The sequence below is a fragment of the Symsagittifera roscoffensis genome, chromosome 1 (assembly GCF_963678635.1).
Source record: "Symsagittifera roscoffensis chromosome 1, txSymRosc1.1, whole genome shotgun sequence".
In the NCBI taxonomy this organism is placed as follows: domain Eukaryota; kingdom Metazoa; phylum Xenacoelomorpha; order Acoela; family Convolutidae; genus Symsagittifera; species Symsagittifera roscoffensis.
In genome coordinates, this window is record NC_087062.1 from 65,408,647 (window position 1) to 65,431,433 (window position 22,787).

Sequence of the window (22,787 nt, forward strand, 5' to 3'; positions counted from 1 at the left end):
CTAACTTCGAGTTAGCTTTGGAACCAGGCCTAAGTCACGAAGAAAAGAAAAGACTTCTACACATTGTGATAGTTGGTGGTGGTCCTACAGGAGTTGAATTTGGAGCAGAGCTGTATGACTTCCTCGTGCAAGACGTTGCAAGATTGTACCAGTCTGAAAAGAATTTAGTACGAGTTAGTTTAATCGAGGCACAGAAAATTTTGCCAGCATTTGATTCGAAGCTTCAAGCATTCGCTGAAAAGAAACTGAAAAAGCGTGAACAGTATTCTTTATTACAAGATCAAGTTATTAATGTCACCGATGAGTTTGTTCAGTTGCAATCAGGAAGTAAAATAGATTGTGGTCTGGTTGTTTGGAGCGCCGGACTTGCGCCCCGAGACATCACCAAGGCAATAGATTGGGCTGAGAAAAATAAAGCCGGACAAATTGTAACTGATAGAAAGTTGAATGTCTTTCAAAAAAATGCTACTCAAGTTAATCCCGATGTTTTTGCAATTGGCGATTGCGCTGATGTTGTCAAGTTTTCGCTACCCTGTACAGCCCAAGTTGCAGAACGACAAGGCCGGCATTTGGCAAATGGGTTCAACTCAGGTCAAGTTACGGACTTCTCTTTTACGTCACTGGGAATGTTGGCGTATATTGGTGGCTACCAAGGTTTGACCGATATTCCGAAAGTTAAGTTTGGAGGCTGGTTGTCCTGGTTTGTCTGGAGGTCCGCATACCTGACCAGACTTGGAAGCTGGAGGCTGAGGCTGCAAGTGCCACTTGATTGGACCAAAACATTACTCTATGGAAGGGATACCTCTAAGTTATAAAGAATACTTGATGTAATCTATTAATCGAAATGAGCTTACAACATGGGCTTCTTAAATGTTCAATAATTGTCAACTAGATACTGTGCGTCAATTATATTCCGCTAAATTGTTTTTTTTACACAACTTCTGTAGTGGTACGTAGTCTAAGATAAGTCCTTTTTGTAGCTACTTGTCGTTTTTATAAATCATTCCAAATGTAATTATCGTTTTTTTTTCAGACCCAGGTTTGATTTGAGTAACTAACAGCAACTAATCTCCACTCGTGCTCTCCTCACTCCCTGCCTCCCTCGGATTAGTGCCACCTATTGTCATCATTCAGTTGGCCCAACCAGCGCTCGTCTTCTGCGAAAGATCAAGGAACAGAATCCAGCGGGGCTTAAAACTGCAGACAGAATGGCCTACTATCAAGGCAACAAAGCTCATTATCCCAACTACGTTCCAAATTACCCAATGAACAAAATTTCAGGATTGTGCAAGGTTCGGTTTCTCCGTGAATGTTCGAAAGATATCTTGTGCCTGATTTGTGATCTTAAGTGAAATGGGTTCATAAATTGAAAGCATTTTTGGCTTAAGTTTTCGACGCGGAAGTTTTAAACTAATTCAAGTCGATAACTTTGAAACTATACTATGAAATTTTCTTAATTTTAAAAAATTAGCAACAATTTTTTCGAGCTTTTTTCCGAGCTCTCCCAAAAAACTAAATAGACCCTGTTTTGGCCTAGTTTTTAGTGCCACTGGCAAATTTTTGGAAAAACTGGACAAAAAACGCTTTTTCAGCCACTTTTTGAATAATTTTGACAAAAAAATTGCGTTTTTTCGGCTCGCGATCTCCCCTTAAAATTATTAGATTTGGCGCCTTTCAAAAAATTAAGGGCCAAAAATTGAGGTCTTAAAATAGTACCAAAGGCCACCGTGGCTAAAAACAACAACAACAAAGCACCCCCCCCCCCCCCTCAAATCCGTCTCTGATTATGATTGATTATTATAACTTAGTAGTGTATTATGTTTTATAGATCGCTCCCAGTTTATTCATCAGTTCATACGAGGGAGCGAACGACTCCAACCTCATCAGACATTATGGCATCACATGTGTAGTTAATGCAACCCCCGATCTGCCCAATCCAGGAACTAGAGGAGTGGAGTACCTTAGAGTGCCCGTGGATGACATCCCAACTGCACAGTTGATGCCGCACTTCGAGTACGTCACCCAGAAAATTAACCAGGTCAGCTGTGATGTATTTTAAGGTAACTTACTTCGAAATGAATCGACAAAAAGCGTTTTCCAATTCCAGTTTCATTTTGCTTTTTCGTGAAACCTTCCTAATTATCTTTGCTCCATCGGACTCAAAAGATGAGAGAGTAATTCTCCACTGGACTCAAAAGATGATAGCAATTTTTTTTTGTCTTCTACTATTTCGCTTCAAGGATGTTTCAACCGCATTAAATGTATCGAAGTATTAGGCCAAAGTTTAAGTGAAACGCAATTCAAATTTGATACCGTCTTTGCCATTAATAAATATATCAAGGTGAAATTAAGCACATGTGTTCTGTTTTAAAGGAAACAAGGTGACATCACATTGCTCCATGTTTCAAGCTGCATACGACTATCGCTTTTTGTGTTTAGAAGAATTTTGAAAATATTCTAATGTCGGAAGTATTTGATTTTTTTTGTTATAAGCTTTGATAAAATATAATGGTTTGATATGTTTCCTAATTAGCCGAAGTTTATCTCGAAAGCTAGTCATTTGTTGCACAGTATCATCTCTCTCGAAATTTTATCGTTTTTTAAAGAATTTTCGGTCTTTTTCGCGTCATGTGGGATTTCTACCTCAGTTAGTTTTAAAACGTTTTTTTTTGGTCATTAATCACTCAGTTGTGAGGAAACAATTAGTGGAGCCTTATGGGAATTCTCTAAAAATTGTACAAGTTCCTTTCCAGATTTTTTGCGACAAGCAATGAATAGAGGCTTTCAGTAGAAAGGAATCAAACGTTCATCTTATGGCTTTTTGTTATTTTATACGCTTGAGATTAGCAAGCGTTATCCAATCGGAACATATATCTTTTCAGGTTACCAACTTGTTTAACAGAACTTTTTTGTCCGCAACAGATGAATTTTGAGTATGTTGCCACTATAAATAGTTTTATTCGAAATTTGTTTCTTATAGTGTGTGCGTGTACTTACTACGATTTACTCGATTCAGTTTTTTTTCTGTTTTTTTTTTGTGCTTTTTGACTTATAATTTACAGTCTACTATTGCGTCATTTGATTGTGATTTTTTTTTCATCTGCTTGTGTGTGTGTGTGCGTGCGTGTATCTATGTGTGCGCGCTTGGGGGATTTAGAATTTCGAGGCTCAAAATGTTTGATTGCTCAAAATTATTTAATAACTCCATTGTTTCGCGCCCAACTGGCTTCTGCTCAAATATTGTCGGCTTACTTACCGCTGCGTAAATTTTGTTTCGATGCTAAATCAGGACCGGCTTTAGTCGCCTGCTTTCCTCAAAACGAATTTATGCATTTCCGGAAAAACATACGAAATTTATGGCACTCTTTTTCGACCTTGTTTTAAGTTTTTCGACTTAGCGTCGTTCGTTTCATTGTGCTGCTCCGCTTTGCCTCAATGTATGTGCAATTTGCTTTAAAATGGTTTTATTTTTTACTCTTCAATTAAGATAACACTGTTTTGATTATTTTTGTGATGAGTTTTGAATGAAATCGTCGTTATGACTATGTATTTCCTACTTGAATTTATTTTTCTCCAGGTCAAACTTAACGGTGGCAAGACATTAGTGCATTGTGTAGCGGGAGTGAGCAGAAGTGCCACTTTATGCATAGCCTACTTGATGAGATACGAGGGACTCAGTCTGCTATCCGCACACCAGATGGTGAAGACAGCCAGACCAATTGTGAGACCAAACAACGGATTCTGGAAACAACTCATCGAGTACGAACACAGAATGAGAAAGATGAACACAGTACACATGGTCAACACTTGCTTCGGAAGCATGCCCAACATCTACACGGGACAATATGTCAATATGATTAAATTCTAACCTCAAATGAAAACCATGAACTCAATTGACCCTGACCTTAACCCTCCGCTACGTCACAACAATTAGTGCAACTAAAAACATACCGACAATTTTATTCAGAATTTGCATCAAATTTTGGACATCTCTTCAATTTCAAAGCAAGCTAACGATTTATCTGTTGATCAGAGCAGAGCCATTTCGAATCGATTTTATGGACTTTCTTAGACTAATCAATTTTGTTTTCAGCGAATTATTTGAACAGGCTAAAATCAAACTACTACTACTATGCTAGAATTTAATTCGTAATCTGATGACAGGAATACTACAGAAAGGTAATGAAGTACTGTCGGTGAATCGAAGCCTCCATTTTTAAGGGCCGAAAGTGAAGCAGTCGGCGAGTCAAGTTTTCTTGCAAAAAAGTTTGCCTTCGTGCAAAAGTCTTATTACATTATTCGTGGTGCTAATTCCCATTTATGTGTAATTTTAGTCCTTCGTATTAGATTAGTCGTACTTTTTTGCTTAAATGCCTCAGCTGTTAAATAGTTTAAAAAATCCATGTATATTTTGTAAAATTATGTGCAGAAATGGATTTAACTTTACGATTCTCCTAAAAATACTTAAAATTCTTAAATTCAACTACGCTCATTCGAGTTTAATGTTTTTGAAGACTTACAGGAAGTGTTCGTCATTTATTCTCAATTTTTCAGAACGGACCGAGGAATACAAACTAGACAATATTGGTCGAAAAAAAATTCACAAAAGCCTGGTCAGATTATAAATAATCTTTAGTTATAGTTAATCATTGCACTTCGAAGATTTTATCCAGTTCTGATGGACGGTAGTTCTAGGAGACTGTAGATGTCAAACTGCGCAATGCTTAGACTTCTCACGCGTCAAAAATTTCCAATGCATAAACTTAATACGCATTATAACTTCGCAATCCATTAACTTTTTTGATTACCAACGAAACAGTTTCTTTATTTTGTATCTTGCATATCATTTGGTTTATTGCCTACAGGAAAGATTGAATACCTGTACAGGAAAAACAACGCAGGAAAATTATAAATAGCATGTTGCTCATACTTTGAAAACGGAATAAATTTGAATCAAAGCAGTAAACATCTAATATGTCACTGCATGCCTTGTGAAACTCGCAAAAGTCGTATTAAATGGCTGTAGCTACAGAAAACAGCAAACTTTATTTGAAGCTGTGAAGCCAAGCTTACATAATATTTACTGCTTTTTATATAAATACTGCCATTTCTTATGCTCGTACCGACTTGATACCTTATCGCCGTATTTTCAGGTATGGATGGGGTCCCGTGGGGATCTAAAGCAAGAGCTTCACTGGAGCGAACTTATCAGACAAATTAGCATATGCGTTGAGCCATTCCAGCTAAACTCAGACCCAAAGCAACCAAGTGTTTTGCCTATTATCTTACACGGGGGTTCAAATGACGCGAAATTTGTTCACGTGCACGCAATTGTCGACCCTGGAAGTGTGTTAGGAGAGATTGATGAGGGGGATATTGTGCTGCAAGTGAATGATGTGAAGGTGGGGGGATTCACAGTTAGGGACGCAGAGAGTTTGCTGCAACAGGAGGCTGCTCTTCGGTCGCCAGAAGTTCATCTTGCCATAGTAAATGCAGGTAAAGTATTTCATGGTCGCTTCTGAGTTATGACCGAGTTGGTTAACTCATAGAGTAATTTCGGATAGGGTACACCGTCTGCTCGTCACGCTATCTTATTTTCGGCCGGATAGATTCGTGCAACTTCTTAGTCTAATACCGATCCTAATCTTACTCTTATACTATCTAGTCTCAGGTTGTTTAACTAGTCTCTGCTAGGCTCAATAGATCTAGGGTATTCTGGTTTATTGCGGCTGCTGAAGTGCTCGGGAGAGTCCAACTAATTTCTAAGTTAAATTCAAATCTCTCTGGTGCTGAAATTACAAGTAACTTCAGCACTTACAAATAAGTGGGTTGTTAGTTAGATGGATCATGATTGGTTAATATTAAATACTTTACATTGGTAAAATATCTAAATTATCCAATCATAAAATGTAGTCTAGATCAGGTTCCACCCATCCGGGTTTTACAGAGTTTTTTAGAATAGTTCTTCTGCAATTCGAAGGATGGATGATGGACGTTGGTGTTTGGCGAACATCATATTTCTTCTGTTTCCTCTTTGTTAAAGAAGTTCCAGGAAGCTGGAGTTAGAAACATAAGACGTTGTGTCTTCTAGTGACAACGACTAAGTCTTTGCAACAAACTCAAATCTGATTTCAGAATGGTTTGCTATGTCAGGTTTTTCTGTTCTGCGTGGAGAACTTCTTTTGTGTCTGATCTAATTTGGGAATGGCGTGGAGATTGTGCGTGGAGGGGATGCCTGGTTACTCGGATCTGTACGTATACTTGAACATCGAGGTGGTCATTGGTCTAGTTCAATGAAGTCCTTTTCTGCGAAGTCAAGTCGTACTCTAAATCCTTTGAGTTGTGATTGTGAGTGGCATATCGATTGTGGTTGGTCATTCTCTCTCGAGTGTAGTGGGGTCGTTTTGTCTTTAGATGTTCGTCCTTGGTGTTGTATTCTGATCTGTGTATTGCATAATGTAATTTACATTTTATAAAACGTTTATTAGTTTAATATTTTTTAATTATGATTTTAGTTAGTTGTTTTCACAAAAGCTTTTTGTTTTAGTTCGGTTATTTTTGAAGAGTTACTCACACTTGAGTAGCTCTTATTAAAAATAGAGGTGTGGTCACAAAGCGTGGATGTAGCGCGGTGGGTTAGGCCGGCTATAGAGCATGCTCAGGACGTCCTTCCTGGTGGGTTAGGCCAGGAGTGGGAGTATGATTTCATGCGGTTTTTGTGAGGGGTCCTGTTATGTGACAACGTTTTATGTTGGGTTTGTTGTGGTTTTTCTTATGTCTTGTTGGTTATGTCCTTTTTCCAAAAAGCAAATTGTTCGTGGTATGGGTTTGTCTTTCGACTTTTTTGTGTTTTATTATTTCTTTCTTAGACTTTATAATAGTCTTCAAAAGAATAAATTATCCAGTTTTAAACTGGGTTAATCCGGTTTGGGTACCGTTGGTTTCCTTTTCTTAGTCATGCTGTTATTCTATGATTTGTGGTATTTAGTAAGCTGCGTTGGTTAGTTTTGTTTAGTATATGATTCCTTTCCAACCGGGTTAAAGGAAAGTTTGAAACATGTTATTATATGTTAGAGTTGTTGAGTGTGAAAACTTGAAACTGAAATTCATTATTTTAAACAATTCTTCGTGGGCGAGCTGTGCGAGTGTGGATAGAATTTCTGTGCGAATAAATGAGAATATCAAAAGGTTAGTACTGCATTTGCATTTTATTAATTTACTGCATAGAATTTGGAAATTTACTGCTAGTTATGGGGGAATTTTAAGTTACAAATTTTCATCATAATTAGATTTACTGCTTGTGGGGAAAATTTTAGAAATGAATTTACTGCATTGGTATTAAATTTATAAATTTATAAGTGTAAGAGATTAATAGAATTGTTGAAGTCTGTTTGATGAAATCTGCGATCTTTATTTGTTTTCTGTGGTTTTTGTAGGTGATCGTCGGATGAAGGCTAAAAATCTAAGGAAAACATGGATAAAGTATGGTGAGTTTTTTAATATTTTAATTAGTTAGTAATATTCATTTAATTCATACTTACCTGTTAGTCGTCGGGGAAAAAACCGTGGGGGAAGATGTCGTGAATTAGTTCTGAAGTTGTTAGTAGTTTAGCTAAGATGCGGATGATATTTTTAGTCTGAAGCAGTGGCCAAAGCAATTGAAGTGCCTTAATAGTGGTTAGTTCTTCAGTGCCAACTGCAAACTCATAAGGTGTGTTTTGGATTAGATTATATAATTTGTGATTGAATTTAGTGTTGTGGATGAATTCTAAAATTGGGATTTCTATAGGTTGTACAAACTCGTGCGGGATAAGGAAGGGTCGGGATTCTTCGGCGTTGAAGGTCTTGGTGATGGGACAGAAGATGTACATTTGGGTTATGGGATCATAATTGCGAAGAATACCATGAAGGTTAGTATCTTTAATGCAATATGTGAAATTTAGGAAAAATGGTGAAGTGTATTTGGAATTAATGAATTGAAAGCGATGGTGTGGTTGTCTAGAGGGTGTGTGTAGGTCAAAGTGATTTTGGATGAAGCGATAATAACTATATGTGTGTGTTTGTTTAGTGCGCAACATAATATCGTGTGAGCAGTGTAAATCTCTTTCGTGTGGTGCAAGGAAATGAAAGGTTAGTGAAAATATTTGGAAGCGTTCTTTAAAACTTTCGTATCCTTGTGTGTCTGTTAGTGCTTCTGAAATAATGTGATCAAACTTTCGGTCGAAGATGTTTAGTGTAAATATATATGGTGTCTTGATGAAAAATTTCTCGGTAATTTGTGGATTAGCGAAGCGATCGTCGTCTAAGAATTGATCTTGGTTAGCTCTGATGATGTTGTGATCATAGTATTCGAGTGTATATTCGTTAGCTCTAGGTGCAGTGTGTGTTTTTAGTGATTTTTTATATCCAACGTAAGTAAATTGTCTAGCGGTTAGTGGTGTAGTGAGTCGATATAGCATGTCCGTATTTCGCTCTATATCGATGTGAGTGTTAGATAAAGGTAAGCAAAGAGGGTTAGTAAAATGATAATATGAAGTCCAAGAGAGAGTGGGCATTAAAACGTATTCATCTACAAAGTTGCGTGTTTCGTTAGTGTCGTAGGGGGTGTTTAAGGTGTATTGTGGGAATGAGGGTAAGGTGATGGCTAAAAATTCTTTTGTGTTAGTATGCTTGGGGTGGTTGATGTATTCACGGGCTGTTCCTGGTTTTGCTGGGAAAGGATGGTTGGGGAACTTTCTTTTAAAAGTGCGGTAAGCTCTATTAGTATTGTGTGAAGATTCAGTTGATGTGGATGATGGTGCTAATGATTCAGTATAATTTGAAGAGGGTGTAGGGGTAGGGGGGTTGGATGAATTGATTGTGGAGGAGATTTGGTTTATTGTTGGGGTATGGAGGTGGTAGGGTTGTTGTTGAAGGGTAATAAAATTATCTAGCTCTGGGGAGATTCGGGGGGTGTCTGGAGAATGAGATGATTGGTCAGAATGAAGTGAGGAGTAGGTTGGGGTAACTTGGGAAGCATAAGAGGGTGTGGAAGTGATTGGGTCAGGGTTATTGGATAATATGGGTTGAAAAGGGGGTTGAGAAAAATTAGAAGAATTATGAAAATGATTTGATGGGGATGGTTCTGAGTCGGCAAATTCATCGGGGGTTTCAATATTCGGGTTATTGAGTTGTGAGATGGAATATAAAACTGAGATGTGTGAATTAGTGTCGGAATTCATGCCTGATGTTACATTACTAGATGGAAAATCGGGTGGCGGAAAAGCAAAAAGTGGTATTATTGGGATTGGAGAGGTAAGATTGGTTGGGTGGGAATTTGATCGGTGTAGTGATCCAAGTTGGCGGCTCATCGTGGGCTAAAAAAATGATTATTTTGAGACTGAAAAGCGGTGGTATGGGGTTGTTCAATAATTTGTTCATAAGTATTTTGATCTTGTGACTGGTGTGTCATTATATGTTGGATGGGACTTTGTGATGTGGTGAGTCGAAAATTTGGATTATGTGTGATGGCTAAATTTCGAAAATTTCGTGGGACTAGGGATAGTGGATGGTTATTTGGTAGGGGTGGTAATTGTGGTGCCGTTGGCGTTATGTCTACATTGTTATGTTCTTCGTCGTATGTATTTTGTCGTGTTGCTATTTTTGTGTTATATTCTTTTATTTGTGCGTCTAAAAGAATTTTGTTTATAGATGTAGAAAAGATTCCAAAAAATCCTGCAAAGAGTATGCGTGCTACGCTTGCTTGTCTGTTTACTTGTGTGTGTATAGCACATGTGTTGTAGATTCCTTTTAAAAGTGAGAAAAGAAATCCAATAAAGTTAAACATTGCGTATAAAATAGTCAATTTTTCTAAGATGTAGTAGGGCCATCCTAGAAAATCGAGGATCTCATTTTTGAGTGTAACAAAGCTAAAAATGTTAATTGGTGATATATCTTGGGGACGGTATTTTTCACCGTTTAGATATATATAATCTTTAATGTCTTTAAAATATCCGCTATAGTCTTGCGTGTAGATATCGGCAAATCCTGCGGTTTCCGCAAGTTTGCGTAAATTTTGGTCTATTGATTGTCTTTGTATAGTGTCCATTTGTGTTAATAATTCTTGGAATTGTTGTGTTCTAATGTGATGTTGAATATCTGATTTTGAATAGATTCCTATTGATTGTAAGTCTATATTTGGGTTTCGAGCAATAGCGCGAATGCTTTCTGGTGAAAATTTTTTGAGTGATTGCATTAATGTGGGATATGGAGTGAGAAGATAATATTTATTTTCATCAGGGTTTAGTTGTACTACATTGTGGCTGTTTTCTGATCCACATGGGACTGCGGTATCCCAGAAATAGGTTCTTCGTGAAAGTGTGTCAACGAAATGTACTTTATTCTTATAAAAGATAGGGATTCTTTTATAACATCGTTTATCTTCAAAAACGTATAGTGGTGATACTTTTTTAGTACAAGTATAAAACCATAAGATGTTTCCTTCATAGTCTAAAAAATTTGATCTATTTCCAGATAATAAGTATCCTGCATAGGGTATTTTTAATACTGCTAGTGCAAGTGATTGTAATATTTGTGTTCGTTCTAATTCGCATAGTTGGTGTAGTGTTTCTAATTCGGAGAGTGACATTTCTTGAAAAATTCGGCTAATTGTATAATCTAGTTTCATATCTAAATGAATATCATAGTGGATATTACCGAAATATGTAGTATTCATTAGTGATAATTCTTGTAAGCGTGTGCTTCTGGTGTCATGGGGTTTTAGATGTCCACCAGGTTGTCCGTTGCTTTTTTCAAAATTAACTGGTATATAGGATGTTCCTTCGTTTGGAGGATGACCTGTGGCATATGGGTCGATTTTTACTTTTCCAGTGGTCATGTCGAATCCTTTTTCGTATTCAACTAATATTTCAGAGTATTGTGTTCTGTGAAGTGGATTCCTGTATTTACATGCAAGTTCTGTTTCTTGATATATTTGAAAACGTGTCAATTTATTTTCTATATTGTCTATGTTTCTAAAATTAGAACTTAGTTTTCGTGATGGATGGACTTGTTCATATGGAATTGATTGTATAAAATATTTTTCGTGAAATTTTATCATACGAGCGTGTATTTTTGCTACTTGAAATGTTGTACATGTATCTTCGGGGAACCAAACAATTGTTGCTTGTGTTCTCGTTGTAGGGTCGCAATAACCTTGATCATTTTTACAAGGTAATCGGATTCCTTGATAGATCATTGTATTATCTGATAAATCTCGTGTTAGTTGTATTTTTTCGAGTTGTATTTTCCAATCGAAAAACATTATTTCTTGGTATCCTTTATTTTTTGTGTCTGCTTTGCAGTTTGATGGGTCATTTATACCAATGTGTGGTATCCAATGTTTATCGTGTAGGTCATAGGTTAATCGTCCGTGTGCGCCGTTATACGGGTATTTTTCGTCTAGTTTTATATGTCCTTGGTGTCTTTCAAGTTGTGATTGATGTACAGAGTCTGAAAAAACTTGAAAGTTAACTAACTTTCTGTCGGAGTTTTTATTTTGTGTGATGTTTAGTCTAAGTAATTCATTTTTACAATCGTCGGGATTGAGATGTAAAAGACGTTCTATATTACTCTGATAGAATGATTCATGGTCAAGTCGGTTTTTGTTTCCGTTCGAGACTTGTGAACAATGTACTTTCTTTTCGGAAAATGTTGCTGTGAATTTATAACCTGTAACTGTTGTTGCTCGGGCTTTTGAATAGAGTGTTGCTATTACATCTGTGGTTTCTATAGCTTGTGGTTCTGTTTCACATTGTGATACTTGATTTATTGCATATTTATGTAGTGTTTTTTGTTCATTTTCTTCACAATCGTAATGTGTTACTAATAAATCTTGTGGTCCTGTACGAGGGGAAGGGTTTATGTTTTGATTTGAGATTACTAGAAAAAGGAGTTGGAGAAAAATTAATAATTTTAGAATATACATGTGTATGATAATCCTGAGTATGGATTATAAAATGTAATGTAGCCAATTGTGTTTTTGGTATATCTGTCGTATTTGTATATTACTTCAGTAGTTATAAACGGTGGTGGTAGTGATTGAGCTGTTATGTTAGGTGGGTTTAATGGGTAGGGATGTTGGGTAATATTGTTTAACTTAACTGTGATTTCAAACTTTAATTGTAAACTGTTTTGTTGGAGTATTTGAATATTGTGATCACGGATATCGTTGTGAATATCTTGGCGATATTGTAATCTATTAAGTGCCCAGTTATGAAGGCGGTTACTTTCTTGATGTTGTCCAAATAATGGTGGAGGTGCTGTAAATGTATTCCAATCTAGTCTTAAAGGAATATTTATTGATGATTGTTCTCGATATCTGGCGTCGAGATTATTTGGAAAATTTAAGTTAAAAGGTGGTGGTGAAATCTGGCTTATTGATGGTGTTGATGGTAGTGATAATGTTTCTGGTAGTGATGAGGATGTTGTTGTATCCGTAGAAATATCTATTGGATTATTGACTAAATTTAATTCACCTTGTGTAAATGAATGTGTTGTCCAATATGGTAGTCGTGATGCCTGGTTTGGGGGGTTAAAGGGATTTTCACGTATTTGTTCAGATGTTGGTGTTGAACCTAAGTAATCTGATGGTAGGCTTGAGGTGCTACGTTGTGAAAGAAGCGTAGGGGTTTCTGGTAATATATCAATGGGGTTTTCTGGAGTGTTTTGTGATGGGGATTGAGGTATATCAAAATGAACTCGGGGAGTTTGAAAATTTCTGTTTCGTCGAGGATGTATAATTTGTCTATTTATTTCGACTGTATTTTGGTTTTGACTAGGATTTCTTATTCTACTTAGTTCTTGTGGTAGTGTTGGGTATAGGTTATATGTTGGTTCGCTTAGAGGTGCTTGTCGTTGAACTGGTTCTAGTGGTTCTGATAAACGAGCATGTCGTTCTTCAAAAGTGTATGGATTGTCTTGAAAAGAAATTCGTGTAGATGTTTGAGGATTTTGAGTAGTTGAAGGTGGTGTTGGGTTATCTTGGGATGATGTCGGTGAAGACTGATTCTGTGACTGTTGGGTAGTAATTTTTGATGGATTTTTGAATTGTTACTTTAGTGGGAAGGTTTATGTTTATTATAATATTCTTCCAAAAAAAGAATTAGAAGGATTGTTGCTAGGGCAAATGTGAAGATTGCTTTCTTTATACATTTACATATTGTCAAAATGAGGGATGATAAGAATGCTATGAAAATTACAAACAATAAAAAAATATCAGTTCTACTGAAAATTTTTCGTATCATTTAGACAAGTTATATGAATCGTACCTGTGGATATAATCAAGGGTTTTGGAAAGTTGGAGGAATAGTTCGAGTATAGTGTAGAAAATTAAAAAAATGTTACAAAAAATGATTAGGATTATTAGAAAAGATTCAAGTATATCAAAAAGAAATATTATAAAGGTTTCAAGTATTGTAAAAAAATGTTTAAGATTTATGAGTATTTGAGTAACTGATTGAGAGAAGAGCATTTAAGAAATGATCTCTTGGTCGAATATTTTTTGCTGTTTGAGGCGATTTTCTAGTGTGGTCGGATTATTTATTAGTTTTTTGACAAGTGGGTTGAGTTTTGTAAAAAATTGTTGGGGGCAATTTTCATGGTGATCGGGAGGTCGTCTTTTTCTTTATTTTTGTTTGTCAAATGATCCGGGGTATGGTGAGATTTTTATACTTTAGGCTAATTAAAATGTTCATTTTGTTACTTTAGGCTAAGTTAACAAATTTGTTTTGGGGGTATTCGTGGTCTGAGTTGGGGAAATATTGTTGATCTTTGGGTTATTAGATAAGGGAGGGGTACGGTATTATGGTGATATTTATTTTAGTTGTCAAGTTGGAGTGGTTTGCTTATTTTTGACCTGGAGGTCGTAAAGTTATAGTTATAGATATGCCTGGAGTTCTATATGATTCGTCTAATTGGTCTTAGTTTGAGTTAGAGAAAGTGACGGATTGGATGAATCCTATTGGTCTATTTTGAACTAGAATTATTACGTACTTGTCAGCATGTTATTTTGAAAAATGTAAATGAAAAATGTTTCGAAGGTTTCAAGATTGTGAAGTATAATGTTAAAATTACTTTTGAAATTCCACTTTCTTTAAAATTTTAGATTGGGGGATGAATATTTTATAGTTTTTACGTGGTTGATTTCGGAGTCTTGTTGTTTTTCTATTTTCTGATTTGTCGATTTGTTCTTGGGGTATTATTTGTTCGGTCATTTTTCTATTTTTTCTTTGTTTTGGGGATTCTTTATGGTTTTGTGTATTGTTTTTGGTGGCGATTGGTTTTGTGTTTTGATTTTCGGTGGGGTTATCATTTTGTTCTGTGTTTTTCAGATGTGGTTCATTTTGAATGATTTTTAATCCTGTGAAAGAATATAATTGAGTTAATTCGCGGAGTGCGTATTCTTTTGGGTAATAAGGTAATAGGTTGTTTCGATGTTGAACGATTTCTTTTTTGTTTGAGTCGGTAATTTTATATGTGACATCAGTGGGTTTTGCAATTATTTGGTATGGTCCTTTTCGAAGGGGTTGTAATTTTTTAGAAATTCCTTTTTGAGTATTAAAATTAGGTATTAAAACAAATGTTCCAATTTTTAATTCGGAGGCTGGTGTAAAACGTGAATTGATTTGTTCATTAATGTTTTGTCTTTGTAATAACTTTTTTGTTATTTTTTGATAAATTTCATTGTGTTTTTATCTCTATTTAGAATCCATTCGGTGTGTGTACCGGAGGCTAGTTTAAGAATTTGTGGGTGATGAAAATGATCTTCATCGTGTGTATGTAAAGGTAGGTTATAACAAATTGAATCTTTATTTGGTTGACAATAACCTTGTGCGTTTTTATGAGAATTTGCTGTAAACATTATTGGTTTGCGTGGCTTTTGGTTAAAAACCATTTCGTATGGTGACATTCCTAAAGTTGTCGTAATTTGTGAATTATACGCTAAGGGAAATAATTTTACATCTGCTGACCATTCGGTATATTTTGTATCATTTCCGTTGATGATACATCTAAGATATTCTTGTAATGAACGGTTCATACCTTCGACTAAGCCGTTTGTCCAAGGTGCATGAGATGTACGTGGTTTGTGTTTAATGTTATATAAATGACATAGTGTGATAATTTCATTATTTATGAATTCTGTACCGTTGTCTGTAACTAAAATTTCTGGTAGTCCGAATTTTGCTATCCAGTGTTCATAGAGTGTTGTGTAAGCGTAATAAGCGTTACAATGTGGTACTGGGTTAAGTGCTACATAATGTTTAAATGCGTCAACAATTACCATAATGTAGGAGTTTCCTTCGGATGAGGGTGAAATTGGTCCTTTGGTATCAAATGAGATACGATGATTAAAGTACAAACTTTGTCCTTTAAAATCTTGTTTTTGTGCTATTTGTTTTTGATTTGGGTAAGGTTTATTTAGTTGACATACTATACAGTCATTGCATAGTACTTTTATCCAAATTGGTGCATTTGGGAAGTAAAAATTTTGTATAAAATTTGAATATGTTTTTTCTGATCCAGAGTGTCCTTTAATATTTTGTGTATGTGAAATATTAAAAGCTATAAGAATCATACTTAAAGGGAGACAGGGAACTGTAGATTCATTCAGGTTATACTCTAAAAGGTCTGTATTTTCGTTAATTGTTGTGTTGTTAAATTTGCGAAAGTATCGGAGGAGTGTTTTGTTTCCTAGAATGGTTGAATCTGCCTTGACAGGTTTAGTTTTATATTTGTGCCATGATTTTAGTTGTCTAATTATCGGGTCAAGATTTTGATATTGTTTCAGTGTTGAAATTGTAATTGTTTCTGTTGGAGGGAGAAAAATGTTTTCAATTTCGAATTTAGATAAGGGTATTGTATCAAGTGGGTCGTGGAGGTCAAAAACTTGATTTATTGTGTATTTTGAATCATTTGTTTGTGGTCCTGATAAATTTATTTTATCAGTTAAATCTTCTTTTTCAATTAGTGGAAAATGGTCTTTTTTAGGCGGGTGTTGTTTTGTTCGTTTATGTTGGGTGTTATTTTTTATCCATTGAGAATATGGGATTGGTTTGAAAGTTGATGTTCCAAGTAAATCAACTTCATAATGATTATTTTGACAATCTAAATAAAGTGGGAAATGTTGTAAACTATTTATTTGTGATTGTTCAATATCAGTTTTTACTGCATATTTGCATTCCAATCGGGGTGATGTTTCGTTTTCTGCAAGGTAGAATTTTATGTTTTTGGGTATTTCAACTGTTGTTTTTCGAGTAAGTAATTCAGGTGGTGTATTTCGACTTAAGGTGTCTGGTAATGCAAGATTTTTTCCTGCAGTCCAAACTATATGTAAGTTTGGAAATTTCATTAGAATTAGTTGAAATCTGTAAACTCGGTGGTTTGGGTTAGATTTTTGTGTAAAGAGAAAGATGATTGGTTTATAGTCTGTGAATAGAACTGTTGGATGTTTTGATCCAAGTATCAGAAATTCATATTCTGTCAGTGTATATATTATGGCTGTACATTCTCTCATTAGAGTTGAGAGTCGTAGCTCTGCTTGAGTGAATAATCGAGAATTTGCTGATATGAGGTTCATTTTATTTGTACCATTATGTGATTGTAATAGTGCTGCACCGATGCCAAAGTTCGAAGCATCGCACATTGCATAAAATGGTTGATTTGAATCTGGAATTGTGTTTGAAATTTGTTCAGTTAAAAGTTTCTTTATTTCTTCAAATCGTGTTTGATGTTCTGTGTTCCATTCAAAATTATTTTGTTGTCTAAGGATGTTATAAAATGGTCGTAGATATAATTGCATTTTATAAACATATTTACTTAAAAAGTTTAACATTCCAAGAAATTCTTGGATTTTCTTTTTATTTGTTGGTGGTTGAAGTTTTTGAATAGCGTCAATGCGTGATTTCAATGGAGTGATTGTTTTTCTTTCTATATTATGTCCTAAGAATTTAACTCTTGTCAAAAAGAAGTGTGATTTATCGGGGGCGGCCTTCAGATTTTCGTTCTGAAGTATTTGGTGATATTTTTCTAAAACATTGAACATCTCGTCTTTTGTTTGTGATTGCATAAAAACATCGTCTAAATAGGTGATTGCGTTTTTCTTGAGTATTAGTGGTCGAAAAATTTTGCTCATAAAAGCTGAAAATGCTGCTGGTCCTATGGATATTCCATAGAATAAGCGGTTGAATTCGTATTGTTGATTTCCAATAACAAATTGTGTTAAGCGTCGTGATTGTTCATCTAGTGGCATTTGATTGTATGCACTATTCATATCGGCGGTTTTAAAGTATTTGCCGTTTATTTTTGTTAAAATAACTTGTATTGGTTCAATGGGCCAATTACATTTTGATTCATCTATAAGTGAATTGAGGTATCTAGCATCGAGAACGATTTTTAATGATTCTCCTTTAGCTAGAATGATAACGGGGTTGATAAATGTGTTCCCTTTTGGTTGTTCTTCTTTATTAACTGGTGATATAATGTTGTATTGTTCTAAAATATCGAGTAATCTGTTCACTTTATCATGTAAGTGAATTGGTACTTTACTTGCTCTCTGTTTTTTGAAAACTGCGTCTGGTTTTAACGGGAGATGTAGTGATGAACTGATTTTTCCAACATCGAATTTTGATGTTGCATAGACTGATGAATATTTAATTAGCTGTTTGGCTAATTTTTCGAATTCGTCTTGTGTTATTTGTGAATGTTGGAAATTAAACATTGTTAAAAATTTTTGTTGGTCCTCTGTGTAGTTACTTATGTTGAATGTAGGTTTGAAATATGGAGTTTTTGTGAAATAATCCGTATTTCTGTTTTCGTTACTTATTATATTATTTATAGATAATTCTTCATTAAGAATTGTAGATTGGCAAATATCTAGTAATTGGAGTATATTATTTACGCGATAGGCTTTTTCGTGTATTGGTGATATTGTAGCGTTGGTTTCACAATATCCTAAAAGTCCTAAAGGTAATGTTACTTGGTAAGGTGTGTTGTTATAGACATGTAAGGAAATGATATCTGAATTCGAATTTTTCAAATATTTTATGGATGAGATTGTGATTTTGAAAAATTTGTGAATAGGTTTGAATTCAAATTCTGACATATAAAATTTTTGTTTGTTTTGTTCTTTATCATATTGGTGAACTTGTTTGATTGAAAAATTATAGATATTTCCTGATAGTGGTTTTAGGTGTTTTCTTTGTTGGTTAAATATCGGGTAGAATTTTGAAAAGAATGGTGGTTGTTTATTTAATCTTTGAAAAAATGTTAAGGATGTTTCTTTTGTTTTTGTATATTTATCTTTGATTAATATTTTACTATTTAGTATGTTAATTGTTGGTATATACTTCGAAATAAATGGTATTCCAATGATATTATATTTAATGTCAGTGATATGGAATATTTGTTTAAATGGCTTATTTAAAATTTTGCTTTGCTCCATTGTTCTGGTGGGGAGGAGAAATAATTGGATTTTTCCGTAGTTTATCAATGTTGATCCTTGTGCTGTTGCTAACTTACTGGAGGTTTCAAGAGGTGTTAGCTTTGGGTGTAAAGTTTTTATTTCATTCCATGTGGGGATGTTTATTATGTTTGATTCTGCTCCTGAATCAATTAAAAAATCTATTTCAAGGTCTGGTGGTTGAAATTCTTTATTTCTTGGGCTTTCTAAGAGAAATGGTATTGTCCAAATTTTTTCTTTGGGTTGTTCTTTTTGTATATTTTGATAAATGTGGTTTGTATTCAAGCATTTTGTTTTGGTATTTTTATTGGTTTGATTTGTAGTGTTAATCTCATTTGTTTCTTGCGTCGTTGGTGTGGAATTTATGGGTGTAGTGTAATAATTTTGAAGAAATTCTGATTGATTTTCATATATGTGTGATGAAAAGGGTTGTTCATATATGACAGATTCATAGTCATTTTCGACTTTTATCATATTGATAGAAAGAGTGTTTTCAGTATCACTTTCTGAATCTGATGATGTACAGTTTATTTGATTGAGTTGTAACGTATCAGTTACTGTGTCATCAATACCTGGAGGGTCTGATGTTGTTTCTGGATTAGATTGTACTTGATTGATTTGTCTTTGATGTTTAGGTGTACTACTTCTGTGGCGATTATTAGAATTATTATAGTTATTATTATTCCGGTGTGGTGATTGGGAATAATTTCTATAACGATTATTATAACTTGAGTGTCGATTTTGTGAATTATTTCGCGATCTGTTTTGGTAATTATTGTTTGGTCTGTTATAGTTCGATCTATTATATGAGTTATTCCTTGATTGATTGTTCGGGTAATTCTGGTTTCGGTTGTTTGAATAACTTCTATTTCGATTATAGGAGTAGTTTCTATTCCTATTGTATGATGAATTTCGTGATTGGTTGTTTGGATAGTAGTTATTTCTTGATTGGGAATTAGATCTAGAAACAAATCGTTGTGTATTTGAATTTGATCTGGAGTAGTTATTTCGACTATTTGGTCTATTGTAGTGATTTTGTGATGAATTATTCGTGTTTCTTCGTTCTGGTGATCTTCCTCTATAACTTGAGTTATATGGTGATTGATTTCTTGTATAATTTGTATTGTTCGGGAGTGGTTTTCCTGAACTGTTGTTGCTGTAGACTGTTTTGTTCGGTAGATTTTGATCTTTTTTCATGTATTGATAGAATGATTTATTTGGTTCTTTATATTTTTGAGATTTATTTTGATTGTCTTGCTGTTTTTGTCTACATTCGGAAATACTATGTCCGTATCGTCGGCAATAATTACACCATTTTTTGAAAGATGGTTTGCCTTTAAAGTTTGGGTTCTTTTCGTAAATATTGAGTATTTCAGTGATTTTTTCAACGAGGTCTGTCTCTGATTCCTGTATATTATTAATATTAGTGGGAGTCGTTTCAATTCTGTTAACGTATTGTAATTTCAGATTTTCCGTTTCTTCTAGTTTCATCGTGATTTCTGCTTGTTCTAATTTGTCTACTAGTTTTCGAAAATCTAAATCGGGTTCTCGAATTGAAGAAGGATGGGATGCTCTCTTTTTTATTGCTATTTTCCTTAATTGTGGTGTTAAGGTCATCATTAAGATTTCTGTCATCTTTGTGTTTTTATAGTCGTGTGTATTTAGTGAATATGCTTTTCGAACTAGTGTTTCGATTCGTACTGCTATTTGCTTGATGGTTTCGTTTGGTAATCTGCGAATTTCATTACATAAAACTCTTTGTTGTTGTTTGTTTCTTTCGGAGTCAAACATTTTTGAAAATTCCTGTGTAAACCTTTTCCAGTTTGATTTTATTTCTAGAGGTAGTACTGAAAACCATTTTTGGGCTGCGCCATCTAAGGTTGTTTGTATTAACGCTGTGCGTCGATGTATCCAGTTTTGATGTAGTGGCGTATTAATTGGTTCAGGTCCAATATTTAAAATCAGGTTTGCTGTTACTGCATTTAAATAATCTTCTACAGAGTATTCAGGGTCTGTTCCTGTGAAAACCATTAAAGGTTTGTTTGATGTTATTGATGATCCACCCATAAGGTATGGATTCATTGTCATTTGTAATGATTCTGCTGCATTTGGCATTTGAGAAAAATTTGAAAGTTGGTTTCTTGTTATTTCATGTTGTTGGAGATAATATGGGAGTGGTATTTCATTTTGCATTTGTGATGCTTGATACGAGTGTGCAGTCATTGGATTTTGTTGTTGAATTGGTTGAAAAGATTGTGTATTAATTAGATTTTGTTGTTGAATTGGTTGTTGATGTTGTGCATCTATTGGTTGTGGAGAAAAATTTCTATGATTTGTACGTGTTCTCTGTATTCCTTGTCTACGATATTCTTGAGTATTTGGTGCAAATATATCTGGTTGTAAGAAATCATCATCTGAGGATAAATAATCCATTTGATAAGATGTCTGTTTTTTATTTTTATTTTGTTGAAAAAATGGCTAATTTTCACTGTGATCCTGTGGAGGATTTGTTTGGAAATTTATTGAATTAGGTTGGGTCATTGGGTTATCCCAATTTCGAGATCTTGTATATTGGTTAAAATTTCTTTGTGGTTGGTTATATGTTTTTGATGGATGTGTATAATTATAATTATGGTCTGTAAAGTTGTTTCTAGTGAATGTTTTGCGTGTTTTTGATGGTATTGTCATGGGTCTGTATGTTTGGTAATCCATATGTGAATATTTAGGGGCAACCGAAGGTTTAACGGTTGATTGTAAGGTTACCTGTGTTTGTGAAGGATTTGTATTTCTTGGTGTTGTTAAATTTGGGCGTATTGGTGAAATACTTTGTTGTGTAGTTGTTGTGTGTACAATTTCTTCATTTATGAAGTGTGATGGTGTCTGGATATCTTGTTGAGTAAGATTCCTAGTTCCATTGAGGTTTTCATTGTGTATAACTGTAGAGTTTAAACTATTATTTTGTGTATCGGGCAAAAATGTATTATAGTTTAATGGTGTTGCATCAATGGTTAATGGTATTACTTTTACATAATCTCTTATGTAAGATATCGTACTTATTGCTTGACTTGAGATTGATTGTGGGAAGCTTATAAATGCGGGATGAGACCATTCGGGGTCCCAAACATAATCTGATTGTTCTGTGATAGCGGTATCATCGTTCGAGTTTTGGGGTCTAAAATTTTTTCTTGCTTGTGCAATTAAATCAATATTGTGTGTGAAATAATCTATTATGAACCATGCCAAAATTTTTTGTAGATCGTGTTTTGTATGTTGTGAAACGTCGTCTTTCGTGAAATTTTCTTTAATGATGTTTAAATAACTAGAGAGTAGTGTGATTTCATGTCGTACTTTCAAATGTTTAGATGTTTCTGTCGGTGAGACATTTGTTATTGGGATTTCGTTTTCTAATATCGAAATATAACTATATATTATTGCGAAAACTTCATTGGTGAATATGGAGTTTGCTCTTTGTGAGTTATGATATTGGATGCTTTTTATATATTCTGAAAAAATTTTTGAAAATTCTAAATCAAGATCGTCTGTTTGAATTGTATATTTTCTATTATTATGGTTTGGTGAGGTGAATTCTATGGAGTAGATTCCATACTGTTGTGTTATGTTGCACATATCTTTTAAGTAGTGGTCTATGATTTGTCTTTTGATTTTTACATCTGGGAACTCTGTTTTACATGGACTGATTCCGGGTTCAAATAAATTTAATAGTAAATTTTTGCAAAATATATGCTGTCCTCTATCAGTGGTTGCATCTACTATAAAAGGAAAGATTTCATCATCATCTGTACTTTCTTCACCTGGGGTGTGCGTTGAGCTCATTTTTTCGTTCGATGACTGTTAATATGTAATTATTAATGTGTCGAATTGGTTGATTCCAATTGTATAAATGTACTGGTTTGTGTTTATACTGCTTTTTTATTCTTCTTTTTCCTCTTTTTGATGAATTTGAAGTTGTTTCTGAGTCAGAAAAATATAATTGATCGTGAAGTGGGCAATTTTTATCTATTGATTCTTTTAGTTTGTAAAGTTCGTCTAAACTGTTGGTTTCTGATTCTGAAAATGCGTTTCGATTTTTTGAAAATCTTTTTCGTGTTATTTGTCTTTGTTTCGTTATTATTTTTCTTTTTAGTGTTTGTCGTTTTGTTCGAATGTATCCAACTGTTTGTGTATGAGGTGTGATTACAAGGTCGTATTTTTTGTTATCTATTTCACAATTGTGTAAAACGATTGTTTGTTTATTTCCTAGGTTTTTAAATGACATAAGGTTTAGGATGAC

At 34.4% G+C, this 22,787-nt stretch overlaps 3 protein-coding genes across 3 annotated transcripts in view; all 3 read left to right on the plus strand.

Annotated features, from left to right (window-relative positions):
- LOC134847837 (uncharacterized) overlaps positions 1–921 on the plus strand; it is a 1,516-nt gene extending 595 nt beyond the window's left edge. Inside the window, exon 1 of the mRNA XM_063865067.1 lies at positions 1–921. This exon is cut by the window's left edge and continues 595 nt beyond it. Within this exon, the coding sequence (XP_063721137.1) occupies positions 1–815 (815 nt within the window). The 3' untranslated portion in view covers positions 816–921.
- An 85-nt stretch (positions 922–1,006) lies between these two features.
- Positions 1,007–4,497, plus strand: LOC134847844 (dual specificity protein phosphatase 18-like). Its single transcript, XM_063865081.1, has 4 exons — positions 1,007–1,292; positions 1,829–2,038; positions 3,578–3,847; positions 4,165–4,497. Exons 1-4 carry the CDS (start codon positions 1,209–1,211, stop codon positions 4,198–4,200), a joined length of 600 nt encoding a protein of 199 aa, XP_063721151.1. The 5' UTR covers positions 1,007–1,208; the 3' UTR covers positions 4,201–4,497.
- A 660-nt stretch (positions 4,498–5,157) lies between these two features.
- Positions 5,158–22,787, plus strand: part of LOC134847854 (membrane-associated guanylate kinase, WW and PDZ domain-containing protein 1-like) — a 28,217-nt gene continuing 10,587 nt past the window's right edge. Inside the window, exon 1 of the mRNA XM_063865093.1 lies at positions 5,158–5,496. Within this exon, the coding sequence (XP_063721163.1) occupies positions 5,160–5,496 (337 nt within the window). The 5' untranslated portion in view covers positions 5,158–5,159. The remainder of the gene's footprint in view (positions 5,497–22,787) is intronic.